Source organism: Acromyrmex echinatior, chromosome 16, assembly GCF_024713525.1.
Source record: "Acromyrmex echinatior isolate Ae372 chromosome 16, ASM2471352v2, whole genome shotgun sequence".
Taxonomy (NCBI): domain Eukaryota; kingdom Metazoa; phylum Arthropoda; class Insecta; order Hymenoptera; family Formicidae; genus Acromyrmex; species Acromyrmex echinatior.
The window spans coordinates 7201079-7219743 of NC_141867.1; the positions used below are offsets into that span (position 1 = coordinate 7201079).

At 29.9% G+C, this 18665-nt stretch overlaps 3 protein-coding genes and 2 long non-coding RNA genes across 7 annotated transcripts; 2 read left to right on the forward strand and 3 right to left on the reverse strand.

Moving 5' to 3' along the window:
- Positions 1 to 11: 11 nt before the first annotated feature.
- On the reverse strand, positions 12 to 5257 carry DZIP1 (DAZ interacting zinc finger protein 1). The gene is made up of 8 exons (XM_011061059.2): positions 4246 to 5257; positions 3806 to 4173; positions 3118 to 3471; positions 2927 to 3043; positions 1623 to 2862; positions 993 to 1542; positions 768 to 888; positions 12 to 683 (listed from the first exon to the last, which is right to left on the reverse strand). Exons 1-8 carry the CDS (start codon positions 4364 to 4366, stop codon positions 378 to 380), a joined length of 3177 nt encoding a protein of 1058 aa, XP_011059361.1. The 5' UTR covers positions 4367 to 5257; the 3' UTR covers positions 12 to 377.
- A 1480-nt stretch (positions 5258 to 6737) lies between these two features.
- Positions 6738 to 16095, forward strand: LOC105148967 (ATP-binding cassette sub-family C member 4). Of its 2 annotated transcripts, XM_011061056.2 has the most exons (18): positions 6738 to 7078; positions 10014 to 10124; positions 10345 to 10479; positions 10537 to 10741; positions 10823 to 11042; positions 11128 to 11284; positions 11352 to 11601; positions 11797 to 11988; positions 12092 to 12378; positions 12444 to 12627; positions 12732 to 13081; positions 13137 to 13357; positions 13451 to 13648; positions 14032 to 14262; positions 14339 to 14569; positions 14648 to 14949; positions 15066 to 15713; positions 15792 to 16095. In XM_011061056.2, exons 1-18 carry the CDS (start codon positions 7005 to 7007, stop codon positions 15819 to 15821), a joined length of 4026 nt encoding a protein of 1341 aa, XP_011059358.1. In that variant the 5' UTR covers positions 6738 to 7004; the 3' UTR covers positions 15822 to 16095. The 2 variants fall into 2 exon arrangements, with proteins under 2 accessions (XP_011059358.1, XP_087270339.1); XM_087414213.1 differs by lacking the exon at positions 13451 to 13648.
- On the forward strand, positions 7086 to 7814 carry LOC147907102 (uncharacterized). Its single transcript, XR_015547659.1, has 2 exons — positions 7086 to 7406; positions 7587 to 7814. It is a non-coding gene; the product is annotated as an uncharacterized LOC147907102 (long non-coding RNA).
- Positions 7586 to 11628, reverse strand: LOC147907103 (uncharacterized). Its single transcript, XR_015547660.1, has 3 exons — positions 11532 to 11628; positions 11121 to 11202; positions 7586 to 7669 (listed from the first exon to the last, which is right to left on the reverse strand). It is a non-coding gene; the product is annotated as an uncharacterized LOC147907103 (long non-coding RNA).
- Sld5 (DNA replication complex GINS protein SLD5) lies at positions 15756 to 17989 on the reverse strand. 2 transcript variants are annotated; one of them, XM_011061057.2, is made up of 3 exons: positions 17793 to 17989; positions 17136 to 17720; positions 15756 to 16180 (listed from the first exon to the last, which is right to left on the reverse strand). In XM_011061057.2, the coding sequence occupies exons 2-3, from the start codon at positions 17716 to 17718 to the stop codon at positions 16107 to 16109; spliced, it is 657 nt and encodes a 218-aa protein (XP_011059359.1). In that variant the 5' UTR covers positions 17719 to 17720; positions 17793 to 17989; the 3' UTR covers positions 15756 to 16106. The 2 variants fall into 2 exon arrangements, with proteins under 2 accessions (XP_011059359.1, XP_087270344.1); XM_087414218.1 differs by lacking the exon at positions 15756 to 16180 and having other exon boundaries at positions 16649 to 17720; positions 17793 to 17985.
- Between the last annotated feature and the right edge of the window lie 676 nt (positions 17990 to 18665).

Here is an 18665-nt window from a genome sequence, read left to right on the forward strand (position 1 = left end):
AATAAATTAAAATATATAAATATATTATATAATCTGAACATGTATGACACTTTTTATCAATATGACTAGCAAAATAAAGTTTTGGCCAAGTATTTTAAAAACAATCTGTATAATACATGTGTATTTCAAGTTGCACGTCAGATATGTAGAAGACTTTTTGGTATACACACGTGCATTTTATACTAAAAATCCATAGTTTTTGCATCAAAACATGTCAAATAAAACCATTTTTAAACACATACGTCCACTACTAGTTACATAAATACTGTAATAAATTATATATATATATCCATATCCATTTATGATATGAGCAGCACATTGTAGATGTATAGAATGAGATAATAATTTAAAGTTACATTGTAGATACAATCAGTACCTTATTCCATCTGTAATATTTCATCGATATCTGAATCTAGATCAGAATACTTTATTTCATTTTTACGTTGAACAATAGCGGGATCTTTCTTGTCTTTCAGAGTTCGCGGAGCGGGTTGTGGGAATATGTTGCCTTTCGCCATCGGACTTGTAGAATTCCGCATAGGACTGTTCAAGATGGAGCTCATGAGACTGGTAGAGTTTAACAGTTGATTTCCTGTATTATAATTCATAAAATCCTGTGAGCCCATGTTGACTCGAAAGATGGTTTCAACCGATCCTATAGGCGGCTTTCTTGATATACTCAACTAGAAAAATAATTTATAACAATATCATTTCAATGATATATCATACAGATATATCAAATAATTGCACACAAAATATCATCTTACTTGCTCTTGTATCTTTTTGGATATTTCCGCGATTTTATCGCTTTGCGAAGTTTTTAAAACAATGTTGCCTGTGCTCATAGACTTCTCTTTCTGCAATGCATATTCTCCCCTTTCAGCAAAGCTTAAAAAAAAATAATGAGAATTAATTACATGCTTAAATATATAAATATATATGTAAAAAATAATTATATAAGAACAAAAATTACAATATAAAATCTTTAATACCTTGATACTTTCCAATCATTATTATTTACTTGATTCTTTTCTTGATCATTTTCTGATATCGTCATATCATCATTTTTTTTGTCATTCAAATCAAATAAGACTTTTTTCTTTACCAAGCTACTAACTGAGCCACTCGTCAATTTTAAAACACTTTTATTTTTCGGAGAAAGAACTGAATCGTCTGGTAAAATTGTACTGTCCGAGTCATTATTTTCAAACAATTTTGATGTTACCACCTGTTTCTTACTGATTGGAGAATTCATTTTACTTGCGATAGTATCCGATACAATTATCTTCATAGGTGAAATCTGTTTTATATCTTCTTGAGATTCAATAGAGCTTGTGGAGGAAATGCTTTGAATCGATTTTGAATATACTGGAGTCACTTTTGGACTGGTGTAAGTATCTGCTCCATTTTTTTTCAATGGTGATTCATGTGTGTTTTCATACACCTCGTCTTTGTATTTTTTAGGAAGAAGCTCGATCTTCTGCTTTAAACGTAATTTTAATGGTGTCGTATTTTCTGCTTTCTGAATAGATGTATATTCGCCTAAAAAATAAAAGATTACATCACATTATATTAACTGTCTATAGTATATTAGAGATTTAGTATAGAAAATATATGATTACCATTGTCTTTGTTGAATGCTTTCCATGCCTTCGATTTAACGTGAGTAACCAGTTTATCCAAAGGAAAATTTTTTGTAAGCGTAGAATATCTTGGTTCTTTATGATTTGCTGATATTCTCTGAAGAACATCTTCAAGTATTTTTTGTTTAATTTGATTATACCGAACTAACTTCTTTGCATTAATATTTTGCTGATGCCTTATAATCTCCATTTTTTGTTTATATGTTGCCGCAGGTATTCCTTGCCATTCTGGATCAATTCCTAATTCTCTTAACCGATTATCAAACATACTTCGCGCGTCTTCTAGAATTGATATTTTTCTGATATTGGGAGGTTTAATTGCAGGCGTTTTACATTTTTTTACTAAATCATCATCCGTTGTAACACTCTCACTATCGGTCCCTGACATTGACGACAAAGAACCAGATTCTGTTACAGAACTTACACTACGCTTTTCTAAAAATTCGGATCTCTTGTTTTTCATATTATCTGTATGTAACATTTCTTTCTTTTCTCTAATATCTACATATTTTTTATTTATATCATTAGAATCTTCTTTGATAATAAAATTTTCATTTATGCAGTCATTAATGTCATCCAACTCATCATGTCTTACATTATTTTTCATTTCTTTAACAACTTCTGATCTATTTAATTTTTTCATATTAGACTTAGTAATCAAATGTTTTACAGTCCTGCTGTTAGTTACAACTTTCTTATTATCCTTGCTCTTTACAATGTTATCTTTAGTAGATATCTTTTGGGTTCGTGCTACTGACATCAATTTTTCATTATATTCTTGACTAGATTCACTACCAACATCTTGAATGACCATCTCAGTTTTATCTTCAGTATTATTTAAACTCTTATAAGTTTTTTCATTGTTGCTGTCATGTTTTATTAATAAAGCAGATTTATGGAATTCTGCCACGTTTTTTTCCCTAGTTTTATTACTACTGATTTGTATCTGTGAATTATTAATCTCACGTGACAAGCTATTTAATTGTTCTCTTTGCTCTACCAACATGTTGGTTTGATCCATGGACTGTTTCTCCAAATCGTGTACCTTAGACGCATACTCAGACTTTATACGATCAGCTATCTGCTGAGTCGCTTTCAATTCTGTCGTCAATTTCTCGATATCCTGATGATGTTGAGCTTCCATATCTTCCATCTTGGTTTTCCAATGATTTTCTTGCGTTTGTAGCTTTGCCTGCATATTTTCCATGCCTGGAGTCAACTAAAAAAATAATCTAATATAGCTTAATATCTAATAATGTACAATAAAGATTATCATTTCTTACTCTTTCAAGAAGCTGATTTCTCAAATTCTCAATTTCTTTCTCTTGTTGACTAATTAGACTTTTCACATTTGTCTCCAAAATACTCTCATTTACAACGTGATCTTTTTCTCTTAATGCCTGCAAAAAGATTCCAAGTAATTTGTAAGAAATTCTATAAATAGAATAAATCACTAATTAATTTATGAACTTACACGTATCTCATCAAACAACATGTTCTTCAAACTTCCAATGTCTTCTTGATATCTTCTTTGCTCTTGAAATCTATCTACTCTGTTAAAATCATACTCATTTTTACTTGTGTTTCTTGAATAATCCTTCTCTGAATTATCCAATAGTTTGTCGGATTCATTCCTTATTACTCTTTCAGTTTGATTCAGTCTTTCCTTCAATGTTTTTATCTCATTGTGTAATTTCTCTGTTTCTTCTCGGTAATGGTCATGTATAGGAGAAGAGGATACACCCATATCTGATATGTATGAATGTTTGCGTGCTATGTGAGCATTTACAAATATAGCACGCACAAATGTTTTCGGACAATGTGGACACTACAAGAAACCTTGCAATTAGATTTTGAGAGTATTGTAATTAATTTATAACTTCAATTAATAATATACTGTAAATGTAGGTGACTTGGGACAGCATATATTTTTGTTAAATTTAATCGTAGAATCCATCCATAAGTCATTAAAGAAAATTTAAATTTTAAACTTTCTTTAGAGACTCATAGATATCATGATTAAATTTAACAAAAATACATGCTGTCCCAAGTTATCTATATTTGCAGTATAATTTATAATTTGTAACCAACAGAAGTCAATATATCATTTATAATCAATAGAACACATCTTATTTCTAACAAATAAATTTGTTGAAATTTACTTTGTAAACTTCCCCATTAGAGATTTCACCAATGCTAGTCTCAATTAATTTACGTTTTTCCTTTGATCTCTCCTTTAGATTCTTTACAGTATCTTGCAATGCAGCAATTTCTTTCTTCATACTGATATTTTGTTCGATCTTCTGTCTTAACTCATCCTTCAATATTATTACACTATGATCCAAATACTGTTTACAATACAATAAATATTCGACTGACAGTTGTGCAAGTCTGAACAACTTAACAAAATTAGGGTCCAAGATCTTGACATCATATTCACTCTCCAAGCAGTAATCTATTACATTATTAATGTTTTGATCTATACTTGAAAAATCTCTTTCCCGTATAACTCTGTCTATATCTATAGCACCTGTAATAGAAAGACAAAATGTAATTTACAATAATAAAATACTTGATATTTGTGTCATAACATCTGACTTACCTATGCGATTCCAGTCAACTCGTACTCTGGATCCATGCATATTAAAATAAAATCCTGATTCCCTGGCGAGTTTCGGGAAATCATGGCACCAATTAGTACCGACTCGAAACGAGAATGCCATTATTTAAAGACTTATTTGCACAGCACGTACATGAAAAAGTCTTTGAAAAAATTCTCTAAAAAAAAACCTTACACCCATCGCGTGTTTGCTTACATATTTACGAGCTTATATATTTCATGCGTATTTGTGTGAAATTTTCACTGCATAATTGCTTACAATCGCCCGCAGACATATGTACAACTTCAATTGCAATTTGTAAGCGAGATAAACGGCAAGTGTCAAAGTCGATGTAAATTGTTTGTAAATAACATAGGGTGTATTCTGAACAGGTTAGTGTTTTTTTTCTAGACGTTGGCAGCTCTGTATCTAACCAATATAGCTGCGTTCAGTGGATTTAACAATAGTAGGCCTTGCACACAATAAAATAAATAAGGCCAATATAAAGGCCATTCTACATTGGTCGTATCATAGCATCGCAAGCTTGTTGTTTCAGCCAATCCAATACTTCAATTTTAAATATTAAGGCTCGGTTATTCCACCTTTTGATAAATTTTACCTGTTAGGTAAATTTGACAATCCACGCATGTGATTGGGTATTCTTGCTATTTATCCAACAGATAAAATTTATCAAAAGGTGGAGCAATCGGTCCTAAATGTGTTTTCTAAAATAAAATTTTATTTAAAAATTCACGGATGACCTGGAATGTTTGAAAAAAATTAAAATTTTATGTAATATATGGAATATATATGGAATATTTTCGGAATATGTAACGATATATAAATGAAATTTTTAATCGACATTTGAATATTTCTTTTACATACCATAAATATTCGGAATATTTTGAAGTATTTTTGGAAGGTTTTTTTTAGAATTTTAGGAACATTTTATAAATATTTCAAAAATATTTAGCATTAGCTGCCCAAAATACTAAAAAATAACGAAAAGAAGTCTTTTTTAAGTTTTTTTTCGATAAAACAAATAGGTGTCTAAAGGATAACAAAAAGATATTTTCATTGTAAAAATTAATTTAGAATTTCGATGTTATTAAATGGTATATTATATCAAAATAAAAAAAATTAAAAGAAATATTAAAGATGATTAAAAGATTCAAAGAAGATCATCTTTTAGTTATCATATAGATAAGACTGTAAAATGACCACCCAATCAAAATTCGATGTAGATTCCATTATCATTTCTGACTGGGTAGCAGTGCGACATCTGTCGTCTTTTAATCATATTTTTTCGTCGATTATATTCTTTCACTAAAAGATATCTTTGTAACAATTTAGTCGTCTTTTAATCATATTTTAGGTGACTTTGTACTCTTTAGATGAATATACATTTTTAGTGAAAATTTTTCTTATAATTTTTATACGAATTGGAACATTTTTTAGAAAACATTTTTCAAAGAAATATTTAGAAATATTCGGAAAGTTCACATCTTTTCTTTTTCAGGATTTTTCATACATGTGAATTCTGAAATATTCTGATGAATTTCTCATCCCATAATTAAAAAAAAACTTAATTTTTTAAATTTTATAGTATTTCATCAGAAATTATACTTACAAAAAATCTTAGAAATCTAATATTTCATAATTAACATATATAAAAAATTCTGAGGAAAAATGTAGATTTTCTGAAGTGTTCCAATTCGTATAAAAAATATGAGAATATATATAAATTGTCCATAATACGGTTATAGCAATGAGAGTAATTTGTCATTCCATCTTCATCATCATGATGAAAACATGACGGCAACAAGAAACTTAATACAATTTAATTAAAAGGTTTCATTTTCTAGTGACTCCACAATTAAAAATGTTACATCACATCTTACACATAACAACTACTAAGGATAGGATAGGAAAGACATAGCTATAGGATTACGTAACATCTTTAAATATTTTTCATTTTTTCTTATGATTTTTTATCGCATGTGTTGAAATATTACCAGTTCTGACCAAATCTCAGCAAATCAATTGGATCCCGGAATCTCTGGAGATAATAAGAATAACGATGACGTTATCAACGATTGATATAAATTTGCGATTAGCATATAAATATTTAGATAATTATATTTTGATAATTATATATATATCATTAAATCCATGATTTTTGTTATCTAAGAGCGATAAAAACAGATATGCGTAGTTAATTTTGTACGTTAGTTTGTAAATATTGTCTCAAAATACCAACTATTTTTCCCAACATTTATTATCTCTATTGATAATCACTCTGATATATCATTATATAAAATCACATTTTTAATTTAAAATTAATTATTGAATTTTAAGCATATATATATATATATATATATATATATATACATGACTATAAAATAATAATTAAGATAATAAATCATAAAATTATTACTATATTATAAATTTCTTACACTCTCTTATTAAATTAACTTTAATAGTCACACGAACTTCTACGTAAGATCGACAGTCTTCTATAAATAATCTCGTCAGTGTTACACACGAGACAGTAATAATTTTAGCACAATTCGATTTATCAGATCTATATGAATGCAGTGAATTGTGTCTGCATGTGTGTGTGTCACATGCGATATAAAAATCGTAACACGTGCTATGCACAAGGCAGTTGGAGTTTGGGTTGCTTGGAGTAAGTTAGAGACAGTGTCGACATAACGTGGTAATCGTGAGGTAAAAACTATTTCGCGTTTAGAATCGAAACATGGACGCCGCAAAAAAAGTTAACAATCCAAATCCACGGATATCTGCGAATCCTATTAGCAAATTATTCTTTTGGTGAGAGTCGCTTTTACATTACAGTTAATTGCTCGAACTAAAAAATATGGATGTGCTACATGACTCATGAATATATCGTTTAAATTGATCATTCTTGAAGTATGGTCGTAAATAACAAAAGCAACAATGTCACATATAATTACGAGAAGACGATCGATTTCTCTAGGTCGCAATTCGCAGTCTCTGACGCAGATTCAAGACTAATGTTTTAAGACTCCTAATCATTTATTGATATTATTTAAAAAAAATTTAACTGTGTTACTCTGTATCGGATTAATCACAGAAGAAGACTGCTATTTACGGCTTTTATGTTCAATATCGACACACTGTAAGCTTCATTCTGAGAGCTTTTTAACAAGAGACAGAAATGACACAGTAAAATAGCGAATCATTACATCCTTGTTGTTCATTAATGTTAAACAAAAATGAAATGATTACTGTGTTACACAGTAGGTCTGTTCTTGTTGACTGATTTTTGCATCATTTTTCTTCCTTTTCTTTCCTCCAGTGTCTTGTTGGAGTCCAGTGGCTTTCTCTATCTTCCTTCTGCACGTAACGAGTGATAAGGATAGATTGAAGTACAGCTGTACACTGAAATCAAATGAATATCTTTTTGTCTCAGATTGTATTATCAAAATAAACGAGAAATCACATAAAAATTCTTGTAAGATATTAAATAGAAATATTGTTCAATAAAATAATATTTGCAATCAATAAAATAGAATTTGAAAATACACTGAAACTCTTTTTTATTTCGTAAATCAGTAAATAACATAGTATTTATATTTATCAGTAAATAACATAGTATCTATATTTATCTAGACCTACAGTCTCGTAAGTTTTTGCCAATCGCTTTTGTGTAGATAGAGCGCACTAAAATGAGTCGAAAAGTTCTCTACCATTTTGTAATTTTCGCAATAGTTAATAAAATATTAATTACTAAAAATTGCCGAATATTGGTCTTCAATAATTTTTTACTATCTATTTTACAGAAAAACTGCAAGAGATAAAAATTATTTATTTTCTTCTCATAGAATTCTAAGAATTTTTTCAGAATTTTTTATTAACTTCTTATAGCATTTTCTTATTTTTAGACATAGAAAATATGGTATTAAAAAATTCTGAAAAATTCTGAAAAAATTCTCAGAATTTTATGAGAAGAAAATAAACAATTTTTGTCTCTCGCTATTTTTCTGTAAAGTAGATAGTATTTGAATAAAAAATTATTGAAAACTAATATTTAACGATATTTAGTAATTAATAACTCGTTAATCATTGCGAAAATTGCAAAATAGTAGAGAACTTTTCGACTCAGTTTAGTTCACTCTATTTACACAAAAACGATTGGCAAAAACTTACAGGACACCCTGTATATAGTTACTAAATGTTGAGGAGTATGGAAATCATTCTTACTCAATTATTAACCTTTTTAGTAATTAATCCTTAATTAATTATTGATTAAAATGTATAAATGCTGAAATCTAATTTTATGATATTAATTGTCCACAAAACTAATATATTTACTAGTGTTATAACTGCAAATGTTATCAAATCCGAAAACAAAACAACTTACTGTACATAGCACATAACAATTTGCATTAATTAATAATATATTATAATTAATAATAAATTAAATAATAATTATTAAATCACTTTCAAAGATCATTCAGCATTACTAGCTCATAATTGAAATAATAATGCTAAGTTAGAAGCCTTAAAAATATAAAAACATAGAAATAAATCATACTTATTTGTGTATAATCTAGAAATAAATAATTTAATTATTTTCTTCGAAACAAAAATAAAGGAATTTTTTATATAATATAAGTTCGTTCTTAACCAAATGCAAATTGTTTTATTGAAAAATATTTTTATTTTATTTAATATATTTTGTAAGAATTTTTATTGTGCATTTTTTCTGAGAATTTGTGAAATAATACTATATTAAACATTACATGATACTTTTACTTATCACTTTCCATAATTTTATCTCAAGATTCCTAATGATTTAACATTTGTTTCATAATTTAAGTTATCAGAAACCTTGAGATAAGATCATGGAAAGTGATAAACATCAAATAAGAATATTATATGTATTTTAAATAATAAAAGATTATTTATCTATTAAATAATTACTAGATATTACTTCTTATATCTATGATAGACAAATTACGTACCTCCTCCTGACCGAAATCAGTTTTACAGAATTAGTTTTATTATTCTTAGCACAATTATGAATATACATTTTATAATAAAAATAATATCTATATTTTTTAATTTTAAATAAAATAATTTTATGTTGGAGAGAATATGTATATGATTGCAAAAATACACATAATAATAACAGTTAATTTATTTTTGAAGAACAATATGATTACTTTAATATTCAAATATGTTTATTTTAATAAGAAAATGAAATCAAGAAATATATAAAATTCTCAGCAACTTAAATTAAATGCACAGCAATAGTCATAAATATACCTGTTAGGATTACGATCACAATTTGGCAAAATCTATAAAGTATTTTTCAGTAGGATTTTTTTACTAAAATCAGGACGATATTCGATGAAATATCAAGTTCAGAACTGTTTTATTCGAAAATCATTCTTACTCAGTTATTCATCTTTTTAGTAGTTAATTTTAATAAATGCTGAAATCCGATTTTATGATATCAGTTTTATGATATGTCACAAACTTAATGTATTTACAACTGCAAACGTTTACCAAATCCGAAAACGAAACAGCTATATACATAGTGACAATTTGCATTGATAATAAATAATTTTTAAATTACTTTCCATGATCTTATCATTTAGCATTACTATCTCATCGGAAACATCTGGTCTCATTAAATATTTATCTTATAAAAGCAAAAGTGTATTCTCATAATAAATTAAATATGTACTACATAATTTCTTATTATGTTATATTTAAGGTGGTTGGCAAGAATAATTTGGTATGGAAAAGATCATGACTTAGAGATGAAAAATGTGTACAATATTATGCCAGCTGATGATAGTGAATTTCTGGGAAACAAACTAGAAGAGTAAATGATTTTATCTTTAAGACAAATTTACATTGACATCATACGTCAATTAATTAACTTAAGGTAGCAATTATGTAACTTTTTTCTTAGGACGGAAACGTAAAAAGTGAAAATTCTTTGTATATATACACACATACATACAAAGTTGCATGATCGCTACCCAGCATTAATATATTATTGATAATATTATCCCATTTTTTTAGCATGTAAATGCTTTCAGGAATTGGAAAAATGAAGTGCACGCAGCTAAGAAGTATGGTAGGAAGCCTAAATTTTTTACAGCTTTGAAGAAAACGTTTATATGGTCATTTTTTTATTACGGAGGATGGGTTTTAGTGTTAGCTGTCGTTGTAAGGTAACTATATATTATAATGATTTCATTGCTATTTGCTCATAAAAATACGTTTTACAGAACTCTGCAAATATATATTTTGGGTTTGTTCATTTGGCACTTTGATCCAAGAGCAGCATCTACTCAGGAAGAAGCATATCTTTACGCTTCTGGTGTAATAATCTTAGGAATAATAGTGGTGATGATAACTCATCATTCGAATATGGGCTTAATGGAGATTGGAATGCGAGTGAGAATAGCAAGCTCCTCCTTAATATATAGGAAGGTCTCTATTAGGCTAATTAATGTTTTACAGATCTTTAGTCCATTTTCTAAGAATCTTTTAAATATCTATTTTTCTTTTTAGATATTATGCTTATCCAGTTCTACAATCACCACTCCTGGACAAATTGTTAATCTGTTATCAAACGACATGTCAAAATTCGAGCAATTATTTTTATCGTTACATTACATTTGGATTCTGCCTATACAAGGATCCATAATTGCATTTATGATATGGCAGAGCGTCGGCATTGCTTCGTTAGCCGGTGTATTTTTCATAATAATTCAGACTGTTCCTCTTCAAGGTAACGTACAATTGCAAATATATATAATAATTAACTAACTATATAATAAGTTTTACGTACTAACTAATTTTTACGTACTTTGCAGGATACATAAGTAGATGTACCTCGAAGTTACGTTTAAAAATCGCAGTAAGAACTGACGAGAGAATTCGCTTGATGTCTGAAATAATCAAGGGCATACAAGTTATTAAAATGTATACTTGGGAGAAACCATTTGCGGAACTAGTTAATTGCGCAAGAAAGTTGGTACATATTTCAGTCTTATTGTTATTACGAAGAAATCTAGTGTAATAAATGCGTTATTTCTAGATACGAAATTGATGTTCTCACACTAATATCATATCTAAGAGGTTTCACGTTAGCTTCTTGTATTTTCACGGAAAGAACAACGTTATATTTTACAATTATGGCTTATGTACTTTGTGGACATTCTATATCCGCCGATAAAGTATTCTCACTGGCACAATATTTTAATATTCTTCAACTTACTATGGCGATATTTTATCCTATGGCTGTAGCGGGTGCTGCTGAAGCAGCAGTTTCTATAAAGAGAATTGAGGTAAGATCACTTTACTTAATTGAGACCAACTTTAAAGATAAAAAGAAATATAAATCAATGATTGTGATATGTTAAATCAAAGCGTAATAAAAAGATAAGAAAAATTTAAGAAATTTCAAACACTTGTTACGCAATAAATAATTATAATACAGAAATGCTAACAGAATGAAAATAAAGTTTCAAATCTTTTACTAGGATTTCCTGTTATTGAATGAGAACGTTCCATTGACACAATCTTCATTAATTATCAAAGACACAAGTATTTTAATGAAAAATGTTAGTGCTTCGTGGACAACCACTAAAATTGTAAATACATTACATAACATCAATATTCAAATTAAAGACAAAAAACTCTACACCATTATTGGTCCTGTGGGCGCAGGCAAGGTATATCTATTGAATACTTTCTATATTTGTATGCGTGTGTAATATTTTGTATAAAAAATTTTAATATTTATTTTAAGAAAATCTGTTTGTATTTAATTTTCAGAGTTCTTTTCTGCAAGCAATTTTAGGTGAACTGAAATTATCGCAAGGTCAAATACAAATAAATGGCAAAATATCATATGCTGGCCAAGATCCTTGGTTGTTCACTGGCACAGTGCGAAATAACATTTTGTTTGGTCAGCCTTATGATAACGTTAAATATCAGAATGTTGTAAACGTATGCGCTCTTATAAAAGATTTCGAACAACTGCCGTATGGTGATAAGACTTTAGTCGGTGAAAGAGGTACGGCACTCAGCGGTGGACAACGTGCTAGAATTAATCTAGCAAGGTAAATTTACTATATTGCACTTGCAAAATAGTGTTACATATTTTTACATAATCTGTTATTTGTAGAGCTGTCTACAGAGACGCTGATATCTATCTTTTCGATGATCCTTTATCAGCTGTTGATACTCACGTTGGTAGACACTTATTTAATGAATGTATAAACAATTACTTACGAAACAAAACAAGAATTCTCGTGACTCATCAATTGCAGTACTTGAAACAATGCGATTACATTGTTATTCTTAATAATGTATGTAAAATATTACGTTACATATACATATAATTATTTATGTGAATACATTTGCACATTATTATAAGTGTATGAAATTTAATTACGTGAATTTTTTCAAAAAGGGTCAAATTGAAGATGAAGGTACATTTGCAGCCCTTCAAGAAAAACATACGATTTTTTTGGAAATATTAATGAGAGCTGAAGAAGTTAACGAAAAGATGAAGGAATCCTTAAAAATTGATGCAAATCCTATGTCTGATATAATTCCAAACGGTAATGTCAATGATGAAGACATGGAGAAAGCCGAGCCTCAAGAAACCGAGGAGCTTCTGGCTAAAGGAAGTTTGTCAAAATCGATTTATTGGAAATACTTTCGTAGCGGTGCTTCGATTATCATGATTGTCTTCTTTTTGTTTTGTATGATTTTGGGACAAATTGGAAGCAATGGTTGTGATTATTGGGTTGGTTATTGGTAAGTTTTTATGAGGAAGAATCTATCCCTAGATGTAATAAATTTTATGATGCAGGACGAGGCAAGAAGAGATGCGTATCAAAGCTATGCACGAACTACAGCATAATGCAATGAACAATTTTACAATGCCTTCTTCCACACTGAGATCTACTAGACAAATAGAAAATGCATCGAATATTAATAACGAGTTCACCAAATTTGTAACAACCACAGACTATTATAGAGAAGATATGTCCAATGATACTGTATCGTCACAAAATTTTACTATCAATAACTGTTAGTATTTCCAACTTTTCTATAATATATCCAGTCTTGTAATTGTATCGTAAATATTTTATTACTTTATTTCAAATTAGATCAAAATTATAGATGAGAATATATACTATCTCGATACGAATATGGCTTTATGGATTTATGGAGGTTTTATTGCTATCAGCATTGTAGTAACGACAATAAAAAATTTAATTTTCGTCAAGATATGTATGAATGCTAGCAAGAATTTACATAATTTCATGTTTTCGTGCGTACTTAAAACACCAATGTCGTTCTTTGATAATAATCCATCTGGTAAAGTATATTGATTTAGGCTGGGTTGTTCCATTTTTTGGTAAATTTTAGCTCACTGTCTTATTCTTTTAAGCCGGCGGCACATGATGCTTGTTTTCTTGCTGGATTAGAATCTTGTATCGTATTGACTGCGATGCTGGCATTGTCAATATTGCAGTCAATATGATGGCTAGATTTCAATCTAGCTAGGAATCCAGCAGGAAATCAAACATCATGTTCCACTGGTTTAATTCTCTTATGTTCTTACTCTTTTACTGTTTTATTTAGTAGGTAAATTATCACATAGTTTATTCGAAGATGGAACAACCGATTCTTAGTGTTTAATCAGCAATTATTAATATAACGTAACGGGATATAAGTAAATAAGAATTGTACTTTCTTAGGTCGAATTTTAAATCGTTTTTCAAAGGACATGGGCGCAGTGGATGAAATATTGCCCAGCACTATGACAGTATCCATTCAAATATTTACGGTGATGATTGGAATTCTGATTCAAGTAATTATTATCAACTGGTGGATTGTATTCGCTGTAATCATTATGATTTTCTTGTTTGGCATAATAAGAAAAATTTATCTTCCAATAGCGCGAACTACAAAACGGTTGGAAGGAGTTGGTAAATTACTTTCCTTCTCTAGATAATCTAAAGCCAATCTTTCGTGTTCAAAATTAACGTTCATTTAAATTTTTAGCAAAGAGTCCCATGTTTTCGCATGTAAACTCCACATTGTCGGGTCTGACGACAATACGTTCTATCGGTGCCCAGGAGATGATTCGCAAACAATTTGACGAACATCAAGATTTACACACTAGCACCTATTCACTAATTATCGCAACTGGCACAGTATTCGGTTTAGCGCTGGACATAGTATCTATCGGATTTATCGCCATCATTACGTACAGTTTTGTTGTATTAAATGATGGTAAGTATTTGATACAATTATTACTAATTACAGAGTTCGTAATAATAGAATATCTACAGATCTTTTTGCCTTTGCTAGAAAACACTTTCGCCGGACATGTCGGTTTAGCTATTTCGCAAGTGCTCATTTTATGCGGTATGGTACAGCACGGAATGCGTCAAACCGCAGAGACGATCACACAGATGACGAGCGTAGAAAGAATAATGCAATTCACTGAGCTCGAAAAAGAAGACCCGTTCGAGAGTAATCCCATAGATAAACCGTCGAGTAATTGGCCCTTTAAGGGAGAAATTAAATTCGACCGTGTTTATCTTCGATATTCCGAATCTAAATCACCTGTTCTTAAATCTCTAAGTTTTGTTGTTAAACCTGGCATGAAGGTAATTACCACTTGTACAAATGAAAAATTCATTATCAAATAATTCTCAAATCATTCTAAATAATTATAATTATATCCTAAATTATTCTAAATCATTCTCTCTATATAATTTTTTAGATTGGAATTGTGGGTCGTACTGGAGCCGGGAAGTCATCTCTAATTGCCGCCTTGTTTCGCATGGCAAAACTCGACGGCACTATCTACATTGATAACGTTGATACGAAAAAGATTGGGCTTCACGATTTGAGAAATAAAATCTCCATAATACCGCAAGAACCGATATTATTTTCCGCTACGCTTCGAGATAATCTCGATCCCTTTTATAAGTTTCATGACGCTGATCTGTGGAGTGTTTTAGAAGAAGTGAAATTAAAACACATGGTAGACTCCTTAGACTACCGTGTCGAACAGGATGGCAGTAACTTCAGCGTCGGACAGCGACAGTTGATTTGCCTAGCTCGCGCGATTTTACAGAATAATAAAATACTTGTGCTCGACGAAGCTACTGCCAATGTGGATCCTACGACGGACGCACTCATACAAATTACGATCCGAAAGAAGTTCGAAAATTGCACAGTATTAACAATAGCGCACAGATTAAACACGATAATGGACAATGATAAAGTACTGATAATGGATCAAGGTCAGTTATTAGAATTCGATCATCCGTACATTTTGTTACAAAACGAACAAGGTCACTTCAGCAATATGGTGCAAGAAACTGGAAAGGCGATGACAGAACAACTTAAACAATGTGCCAAAGAGGTAAATCAATTGCTCCATGGTGATAAAGAATGAGAAAAAACATTTTAAAAATATTTAAGTGTAATATTTTATTTACAGGCATATGAACGACGGCGTGAACTATTATGATTTACGCTAGAAGTATACTACAACATATGTCTGTGTTAACAAAGGAACAAATTTACTTATTTCTTTTTACTTAATTTTAATTCAATGTGTTTATTTTTTTTAAAGCAATATTTTTAGTGAAAACTGAGATTGTAATACTTAGTTATTTTAAATAATTTTTTATAAATGTCTGTAAAGAAATAATATTTCTATTACCTTTGGTGATGGAATTGATAAGATGCCGTCACAAAATATAGGGAGGTTCGTCACAAAATATATGAAGGTTCAGATGGAAGTCAATTTAATTTATAATATCACGTACTCCAGTTTCAGTTTACGATTGTATTTCAAAACAATAATCAGCGTGCAGTTTGCTTGAACTGGAAATTGTAAAATTCACAAAAAAATATTATTGAACATCAAGATTCTTTGATCGAATATAGCTTCTCGCTTATTTGTGTTAATATTGGAGAAAGTAAATTTATTATTTTTCTTTTTAGTTACATACAATTAGGCCTTTATTAAATTTTTGTAAGTAGCATTTTATAAAAAATTTATAAAAGGACTTCTAATAGAATTGATACCATTTTATAACTGTTTGAATATCATACAAATATCAAATTTCATTTGAAAAATGCTGACAAAGTACAATATATTGCAATATAAGTCTACAATACTATTGCCGATAGTTAAATGGCTATTAAAAAATTGAATTATCGGGGAATACAATGTGTTCAACGCTGTATCCAACGTTAAGAAAGTTACTTTATAAAAGTAACTTGTTACTATTACTATTCTTTTCTGTTACATTATACATAAATTTAAAAAGGTCTTGAAATAAAGAAAAATTTACAGGAAACACCATATATTAATTTTTGAGGTAAAACTTTAAATACTGTTTAATAAAATTATTTTGATCTAAGGTTGTAGTGTACATGTACAAAGTAAGGATTGTATTCATTACAGTCACAAAAAAAAGTAATTGTAACAATTACAAATAACATATTACTTTCTAACTCTGCTGTATACAATGTTAAACTTCCATGTAGGAAATGAGAGAATATGTTACTTGTTGATAGCCGAATAAGAATGTAAATTTTGATATTTTATATGAAGTTGAAAAAAATTATTAAAGATTTCTTTTTAATAATTGTATTAAGATTTTATGATATAATAAATATAGGTATATACTGATTCACAAAAAAATATATCACAAACATTTTTGTTTCCTTGATCTAGAAGAATAAACAACTGCAACCTTAGGTCAAATCAACTGCACTACACCGGATTTGACCAAATTTGCTACGGCACTATACTGTATGATATGCTGCGAACCTTCCTCAAAGTCTATCTCTTCATTCAACATGCCAGGCAGGACTACGCCGGTAACCCTTTGATTGGTACGCAGAAACACATGCGCCTGCAGATTAGGTTTAATGGTAAACTTGTTAGCTTCAAATCGCTGAAAGTTAGGTGGCATATGTTGCAAAGCCACTGTCTTGAAGAATGTTTCCAGATTGGCCAGGTACTCTTTAGCAAAGCGCAACTCGCCTGGAGTCAAATAGGCCTCCTCCGGACTTCTATTTGCCTCTTCCGACAGAATATGAATCGTATATCGTTCGATCTTCTCCAAGCGTGTTCGCAGGTAGCTGCTGATGACGTATTTGATCCGATCAAGCTCCATCCGGTGGACTAGCGCTCGCAGATCGTTCTTGTCTAACCTCTTGATGTTCTCTTCCATATGCGCGATCTGTTGCAGCATGCAGTCCACCAGGTCAGACTGATGCGGCAAGATCTCCGGAGCGAATCTCTCGTTCATCCAGGCGTTTTCGATCTCCTGGAGCACCGTCTGCGCCGTCAGTTCCCCGACGCCATCCCCATCGTCCATCAGCAAACTGTCCTCGAGGCTCTCCTCCATGACTGTTGGTTATAATAATTGTTAAAAATATTTTTTTATCGCGCGCGAAAGAAACGCACTTTGTTTTTGCATACCTGTCGTGTTGATCTTTGAAAGTACTTGTCGTTGATACAAATATTACGATGCTATCACCGATCCATCATCGTCCATCACTTATGGCGCACATAACCGTTATTCAACTCTGCATGCTCTACCAATATTTGTTTCTGTTTGTTTCTCGGCAGTTCTCGGCTCGAGCCATTTTGAATCGAATTTCCCACGAATTATCTCGAAGTTTAAATTTCGATCTTACTATCGATTGCGTTTGAATTTAACGCGCAGTATCTCGTTCGAAATTGACGAGTTCTATTTGTTATGTATAAATACATTGACTGTCAGGGGGGGATAAGGATAACTTTCGTTCATTTTTACAATTGTTTTAAAACGATTTTATCATTTCGTTTTATCTAAATTGCTTTTATTTACAAATGACGTGTAACACAAATTTACGTTATTATTTTTTGTCATTTTTAATGTTACAATTCAAATGATTCTTCTGTAGTGACTACTCAGGAATCTTAAATAAAATAAAACTTTATATATTTATTTGTATTTACAATTTATATTCCCTCCTAATCTACTCTCTTTTGAAACTATAATATATAATATGTGAACTAAAATTTATAAAAGATATATAAAATAAATTGTTAAAATTATTTACGATATTTTATTTTAATATAAACTAATTAAAAATTTAAAAAAATAATTTATAAAAGATATATAAAAACAAATACTTGTTAAAATTATTTACGGTATTTTAATATAAATATGATTCTTTAACAATTAGAGAATTTATTAAGATTAGATATTGAATCGTTGATTTTGATCAATCTGTACCATCAAGTGATTTTCCACATTCTATTCTTGTTGCATTCTCATAAGGTTTCTGTGTGCGACAACTCAAGGTA